General features: G+C 42.0%; 1 protein-coding gene across 1 annotated transcript in view; it reads left to right on the top strand.

Annotated features, from left to right (window-relative positions):
* Positions 1–8241, top strand: part of Itga9 (integrin subunit alpha 9) — a 392948-nt gene that overhangs the window by 73447 nt on the left and 311260 nt on the right. The window contains exons 10-11 of the mRNA XM_004635243.2: positions 5125–5230; positions 6533–6627. Coding sequence (XP_004635300.1) covers positions 5125–5230; positions 6533–6627 — 201 coding nt within the window. The remainder of the gene's footprint in view (positions 1–5124; positions 5231–6532; positions 6628–8241) is intronic.

Below are 8241 nucleotides of genomic sequence, written 5' to 3'. Positions count from 1 at the left end.
GCTTATTCTACTGAGCCAGCTCCCCAGCCCCCTCTTTTGTATCTTTACCATAAAAAATATGATGAGTTCTGCAGCTGAGTGCCATCCAGTGAGCAGGAGGCTCAGACAGACGTTGTGGTGTGGCTTCCTTCACCCTGCTGCCTGCGTCAGCCACCACGCAACCTGTGGCTCTTCCAGTCAGAATGACAGGGAAGGGTAAAGCTTTGAATCTTTTTAGGACATCAAGGCAGCCATGACAGCACAACTAAAGATTTTCACACCCACAAAAGAAGGATTTCTAGAACTGCTTCACAAAGTAGCAAGAATAATGGGCTGAATGTGTTTAAAGCAAGGAATATTTTGAGGAGGATTACGGGCAGTGTATCTTTCAGCATAATACATTTTAAAAATTTAAATATTCGGTATATTTTTTGATCACAGAAAATCATATTTCATTCAACATGATGATCTTCATATCCATCCATTTTCTTGAAAATGACAGAATTTTGTTTTTCCTCATGGTCGAATACTCCACTATGTATGATGACACATTTTTTTTACCTATTCAGCTGTTGCTGGTTCATTTCTTAGCTGTTGCGAATTGCGCTGCAGTAAACATGGCTCTGCAGGTTTTCCTCCAGTATGCTGACCTTGATTGTGGAGGGCATATACCAAGAAGTAGCATAGCTGGGTTGTCTGGGAGGTCGAGATTTAGCTTTTGGGGAGCCTCACACTGATTTCTCTAGTGGCTGTATGAAGTTACATTCCTCCCAGAAAGGCTCTCTTCTCACATCTTCTTCAGCATTTATAATTTTTTTTTTCAGAGTCCTTGATAATAGCCATTCTGTTTGGTCTGAGATGGAAACTTAATGTAGTTTTTTTTGTTTTGTTTTTTTGGGTTTTTAAAATTTATTTTATATTTTAAAGAGAAAAAATAGACAATAGAACAGTTTCAAAACAGGTTAGTAGAATTACAGGAATTAATACAATGCATATTGCTGTCTTCAAAGTAGCTGTTCAGAGTACAAGATATAGGCATCTATCCTGTCCAAGATATGATAGGCATATCTTGTCCAAACAATATTAGCATAATCCTTTCTTTTTAAAGAACTAAGAAAAACTAGCTGTATATTAACTATCATGTATACAAATATCTATCTTTTTTTTTTTTTTTTTTTTTTCGGAACTGGGGATTGAACTCAGACCCTTGCGCTTGCCAGGGAAGCACTTATTCTATTGAGCCACCTCCCCAGCCCCTGTCTGTGTTTTTGAGACAGGCTCTGTCTATGTAGTTCAGGATGACCTTGAATTTACTATGTAGCCCGGGTTGGCCTTGAACTCATGGTGATCTTTCTGCCTCAGCCTCGCAAGTGCTGGGATTACAGGCATGTGCCACCACATCTGGCTCATTGTAGTTTTTATTGGTATTTCCCTAATGGCTAAAGATGATGTTGAACATTTTTTCATAAACTTATTGGTTATTTGTACTTGTTTTGAGAAGTGTCTATACATTTCATTTGCTCATTAATTGATTGCCTATTTTATTTTTTGGGTTTTTTTTTAGTTCTTTACGTATTTTAAATATTAATCATCTGTCAGAAGAATAGCTGGAAAAAGATTTTGTTGTTGGCAGACTTGCCCTTTTCTGGTTGTTTCCCAGTGTGACGTGGTCCCATTTGTTGATCCCTGCTGTTATTTCCTGTGCTGTTAGAGTCTCATTCAGGAAGTCTTTGCCTGTGCCTATGGCTTCAAGTGTTTCCTTTTGGTGGTTTCAAAGTTTCTGGTTTTATACATAGGACTTAATTTATTTTGACCTATGTATAAACCTGAAACTTTGAATTGATTTTTTTGTTATTGGGCAAGATAGGATTTAATTTCAATCTTGCACATGTGGATGTCCAGTTTTCCCAACACTGAATGTTGAAGAGGTGATCTGCTCTCTAGCATTTGCTTTTACCCCCTTTGTCAAAAATCCGATGGCTGGGTTGTCTGGGTTTGTTTCTATATCCTCTATTCTTCCTTTGTGTGTTTTGAGGGCAGTAGTGGGGATTAAACCTGGGACCTTCACATTAAGGCACATCCCCAGGCCTTTTTCTTTTCTTTTCTTTTCTTTTCTCTTTTCTTCTCTTTTCCTTTCTTTTCTTTTTACTTTACTTTTCTTTTCTTTTCTTTTTATGTATTCAGTACAGGGTCTTACTCCACAGGGTCTCACTATGCAGCTTGGATTCATAGTGATCCTCCCGTTTTCAGCCCCCCCAGCATTGGGGTTACAGGCATGCACCCACATGCCTGAGAACGGCGCTGGCTCAGCATGTGGTGCTGGGGATCAAACCCTGGTCCATGTGCTTGCCTAAGCAGGTGCATAGTCCATCAGGCTGTCTTGCTGGCCCCCTTTTTTTCACTTTTTATTTTCAAACATGGTCTTCATATGTTCAGGCTAGGCCTGGACTTGTCTTCTTCTTGCCACCATAATCTCAGAGTGCTGGAATTACAGGCTGGTGCCACCAGATCCCACTTTCTGTTCTATTCTATCTTTTTTTCCCCTTTGTACTGGGAATTAAACTCAGAACCTTATGCTTGCCAGGCAGCTGCCTCCCTGACTCCCCAGTTCTATGTGTCTATTCAGTCAGCACTACCATGCTGTTTTTGTTACAGTTTCTTTGTAGTATAATTTGAAATTGGATATTGTGATTCCTCCAGCATTTCTTTTTATCCTTGCTTAAGATTGCTGTTTCTGTTTTGGGTTTTTCTTTTTCCATATGAACTTTGGGATTTTTTTCTAGTTCTGTGAAGTATACCATTGGCTTTTGATAACGATTGTGTTGAATCTGTACCTTAATGCTATGTGATTACCCTAAGCTCCAGAGTGTGTTGTTTCTATTGAAACATATTCTAGTAGATTAATAACTGTAAGGTAATGGGGAAGAGTGAAAAAAGCAATGACTCTGGAGTGGATGGACCTGAGTTTGAATCTTGGTTTTTCCAACTCATAGTCTGAGTGACATGAACACATAGCTTGCAGTTAGTGCCTCAGTTTTGTGTCTGTAAAGTGGGAAAGCCCATAAGTGAGGGAATAGGTAGACAGTGCTGGGTATGCAGAAGGACCCAGTTACCTGTGTTTATTTCCTCTTCCCTTCATGCTAATAGGAAGAAATCACATACAGTCAACTCTCTGGATATATGGGTTGTGCTTTCTCAGATTCAACCAATCAACCATGTCTTGAACATAGGGGAGTGGAAAGAATTGTCTATACTGCCCATGTACAGAGGACTAATCCCTAAATGATATATACAACAGTTGCTTGAATACCATTTACATTGTGTTAGATGTAAGTAGTCTAGAGATGATTCAAAATACACAGGAAGGGATATATAGGTCATATGCAAACATAACAATTTATAAAAGAATTTGATTTTTTTACAGAGATTAAAACAATTTTATTTTATTTTTTTCCATAATTTTATTGAGAAACAAATAACAATGAGACAGTTTCACACCATATTGGTAGAACAGTTTCAATAATTAACACATTGCATACATTCTTCCTAGAGGTTAATTGTTGTACAAGATGTGGACTTGATATCCTATTTACAAACACCATTAGAACAAATCCCTCTATTCACTAAGAGAATGTAACTATATATCTATCCTAACCACTTTTAATACACAGATACAAAATGGACATTCATCTGTATCCCCTTTTTTTGTTAAGTTCCATCATTTAAATATTATAGGTGTGTAAACTCAGCAAAATATTCTAAAAGGTTTCAGTAGTCCATAATAGTATTGGGTCTTCTGTTTAACTGGCAATGTCAGAAATTTTTGACCTGAGTCCCCTGCAGCTCAACATAACAGCATGTCTTCACTTCTTATATTTTGTTTTTATACTTTTCTGCTGGATGGTTAAGACCAAGGTAAAGCAGGACCTATGCAACAAGAGTTGTAGCTTTTGGGTCTGATAAGGTCAGTGAAATCCTCTCAGGATTTATCCTGAGATCCTGTACCTCAGATTGTAGAACCTTTGTCAGTGTCAGTCATGTGGATGTTACAGCCATTGCTTGGCCAGTGTGCTCTCTGTGAAAGCCTGAGAGGATGTTTTCTCTCCACGTGACTCTCCTTAGGCACACTCTACATCATCAATCACTTTCCTCTTTGGCCCCATAATCTCCTTGATCAGAAAATTTAGGACGTGCCGAGTTACATGATGTTACAGTACAAGTTCTCCTATGTCCTGAGTCTTAATTTGAATGCTTTCAGAATTTAGAATCCAAGGAGTTCTGGAACTACCCTCATAGACACTGAGGGATGACTTATTTGTATTTTGGGATGGGGCTTTCACCAACTCAGGAAATCATCACGCATTTATTGTTTTCAAGTTGAAAGTTGTGTTTATCATGAAAGAGATTTGATCATGAGAAAAACCAGACATTCTTGGGATGGCCAGGGTGTGTCTGGTGGGTCCAGAGTATCTCTCCACTGGGAAGGGTTTAGACCTCCTTACTTCTCAGAACACCAGATTGCATTTCAGTGCTCTGGTATTCACATGCCCAGTGGTTGGGAGCAAAGTGGGGATTCTTGGGTGGCTTTTGTTGCCTCTGACCCCTCTCCCTCTGTGAGTTAGTATTTGCTCAGGAATTTTGAATCTGAGCCATACATGGCAGTCATTTATCTACCTCATCCATATGGGGTGCCTGAATTTTCAGAGTTCTGGTCTTCTCTATCAACATTCACCTTGCAAAACAGCCTTGTGAACTTGTACTGAAAGGCACAGCAGAAAAAGAGAAAAAATATGTTTTTGTTTAAAACAACTTCAGTAAAAATGTTGTGCCCAAAGGAGAGCTGAGGGGATCCTGAGGGGATGTGTAGTAGCTGGGCTTGCTGGTCTGTTCAGTATGAGTACAGTGATATGTAGTCATTGCCGGTGTGACACCTCCTTACCTCTGAAGCATATTTCAGCTATGGGAGACCTTGGTGCTGCCTAGGAGAAGGTGCTCATTTTGCCATGAGGAGAGAGAAGTTGGGCTTCCTGTGGTTCTGCCTAGGTGTTTCTTGTCAGTGATTGGGATCTAGGAGCTCTAAATTTAAAAAACATTTCTTGGCTCTGTGTTTTCCTCTCTCATTTTAAATTCTGTCCTGTTTCCCAGGGAGTCCTTGAGGAGCAGCTGGCCCTGGGTGGGGACCAGGCCTACAACGCGCACTTTGGGGAGAGCATTGCCAGCCTGGGAGATCTTGATGACGATGGCTTCCCCGGTGAGCGAGGTCTCCGCGGGACTTCAGAGCTCCTCCAGGAGCAGCGTCAGCCCCGTGTCAGAATCTCAGGCTGCCCTCTGACTTTGTCTTCTTGTTATGACTGCTTCTAGAGCTGCTGGTCCACAACTGAAAGTCCCTCAGAATTTTATGGGGAGTGAGGAAACTCTTAGAGATGTTGGCCATGTAAACACCAAGAGTTGAGTGCTGAGCCCACTGAGTTTTGCTTTTGCACAGCCCTTTCTTGTCAGCTCAGCCCTCTTAGCTCTGCCTCTGAGTGGAAGCCAATCTCAGGATGGGTCTTCTGGCTTCTGGTGCTGGAGAAGTTTGATGAGCTTTCTCCTGCCACCACTTCTTTTTGTTTCTGAGTTCTAGATGCTCCATAATGGTTTGCCACGTTTTGGAAGAAATAAATGAGGACAGAATTAAACTCCTCCCCCCAATAGTTGTGGCTTTGTAGGGTCGGTATAGGGTGGAGGTGTAAGGACCTAATGTCCGCTTGTGCTTGGACCCTAGGATCCTTCATTGCCCTTTGGCTTCTGGCCTGTTAAGTACCTATTCCTTCACTGTATGTGCAGTGTACAGACCTTAGGTGTTAGGGGAGCCACATCCACAGATGAGTATCTGAGCTCCTTTGCTACCTCATCCCTCTGGGAGAAGGAGAGGTAGAAGAGGGGGGAGAGGAAGAAGACCAACATATGAGTGTCTATCTTGAGATCATGGGGTTGCATGCTCTCTGCCCTGAAGCACAGTTCTTCAGACACATGACTCTTATGAGAAGCAAGGAGAAAGAAGGAAATTCCTGGGCTTTGATCCAGGAGCTGTCATTTGTGAGAGTAATATTGATTTTCCTTTTGGAGAAATTAATTATAGTATGTAAATTTTCTTTATCTAGGAATCAAGCTGACTTTCTCAGTTATGCAATACTCATTGCCTATGGAATTCACCTCTGAATTTTGAGATAGGTAGAGGGTCTCCCTAAGTTCCCCAGGCTGCCTCAGCCTCCCGAGTGCTGGGATTATAGACATGAACCATTACATCCAGCTTGTATTTCTTTAGATCAGTGTTTCATTGCTTTTTCTTATGAGGATGAGGTAGAAACTTCTCTGGGACCAACGTTCTCTCCGCTTCTGTAATGTTCTTTTTGTTTCTTCTGCTAAGAGATCATATGTCCAATTTAAGGCTTAAATGGTTAGCCATGAGTTTTTGGGATCAGGGGCCTCTGATGAGAAAACTGGAATTAAGAAAAATCATACATGTTACTCCACAGGGCATTTCTGACCTATGGTTGTTTTTTCCCCTCAGATGTGGCCATTGGCGCACCCAAAGAGGATGACTTTGTGGGTGCAGTCTACATCTACCATGGCGATGCTGGAGGGATCATCCCACAGTACTCAATGGTAACTGGAGTGGGAATGACATGGTAACTGTGTGTGTGTTCATTCAGTGAACATGTATGGACCCTTCAGTGTGTACCATATTCTGGGGGTTACCTTTCCTGTGTACCACGTTCTACTGTGAAAGTACAACATTGGGCTTATCTTCTGGCATCCACCTTCTAGTGAAAGAGTAAAGTAGTTGGTATTACTTATTAAATATAAAAAGGATACTCATAGCATCCTGACACTATTCACATTCAGAGATACCTTTGGCCTACACAAAATAATAACCTCATTTTTACCCCAAATTTGAGCTACTTGAGAAACTAAAGTTTCTTGGTTGGGGGTCTCCTTCACCAACCACATGTGTGTTAAGTCAAAGAAATATCATTAAAATATAATCAAGAAAGAGACTGATCCACAGAGGAAGGCCTGAAAGATCTCATGGATTATTGTCATACTTGTCATCAAAACCAGGAGCTGGCCAAAGCTCTAGCCTCACCTCGGGGTTGGGAACATGGAAGTGGTGAGTTCTGATTTTGTGCTGTATCAGCTCTATATTCAGTCTGCTGATGGCATCAAGCCAAAAAGCGAAAAGGAAGTCACACTCTGGACAGAAGCATTGTCAGGACATTTGTGGATGTGTGTAGAGCGGCACTGGTCCGTGTCTTTCTACCAGCAGGTCAGTGACGAAAAGGACAGCTCATATGGAGAAATGTTCAGTCAGCAAATAGTTCTCAAGCACTTAAGTGCTAAGTGTGTTATTTGTATTTACACATATGTATTTATACTTTGAGTTTAACGACAGTTTATAAAAAGGACAAGTTCACTGTCTGCTGGTTGCCTTCTTGGCTCAATGCCTTGCCTATGAGAAGAGGGCCGTTGCTGAGGCCTGCTCTACCCTTTCCTCACTGTGAAGCTTCACAGCAGCCATGTGAGGTGGGCATATTGATCATCCACTGTTTCTCTCAGAGGTTTCTGTGACCCCAGGGGAGGTATCTAAGTTGCTCAAGGTACTAAGCAGCAGCATGGCTGTGAAACTTTCCTAGTTTGACTCCTGAAACTGCTCATAATCATCATCCTCAGCTCCATATTGGAAAAAGTTCCACTCAAAGAAGGTCAATAGGAACACTTAGAGATATAGAAACTTACTTGGCTATGAAGCACATGTACAAGGGACCCTCTGTCCACATGGGCCAACCTCTTTTCATCCGAAATCAATATAGTCATATAAGAGTAGTAAGCTCTTAAGCTATCCCCGCTAACATGGCAGAAGGAAGAGGCTTTGGGCAGAGTGTGGGGCCCACATGTGCATCATAGGAGCCACCCTGGTCTGGCCTGCTGCTCCCAGTGTGACAGGCTGAGAGTCATCTGAGGACCTGGTGCTTGGGTGGAGGTCAGGGTCGTTCTCCATACATCCTGCTGGAAGTTTGTTCCTGGACTCGGAAGCTGATCACACAGGGGACAACCTGTGCAGGACCCCACTTCCCCTCCGCCCAAGGCTCTACAGTGTTTTGTTTTGTTGCTGGGAGGAATCCCCACCCAAAGCTGGAGTATACATTTTGTGGTTAGTGTGGAGTGTCTCCAGTAGGAAGCTGGATCAGCAGCTGGACCGCCCTGCCTTTGTCAGCAGGC

The sequence above is a fragment of the Octodon degus genome, unplaced genomic scaffold, assembly GCF_000260255.1.
Source record: "Octodon degus isolate 3935 unplaced genomic scaffold, OctDeg1.0 scaffold00071, whole genome shotgun sequence".
Lineage (NCBI taxonomy): Eukaryota > Metazoa > Chordata > Mammalia > Rodentia > Octodontidae > Octodon > Octodon degus.
Note: the sequence above shows the minus strand (reverse complement) of the source record. Positions and strands in the feature narration are given on the sequence as shown.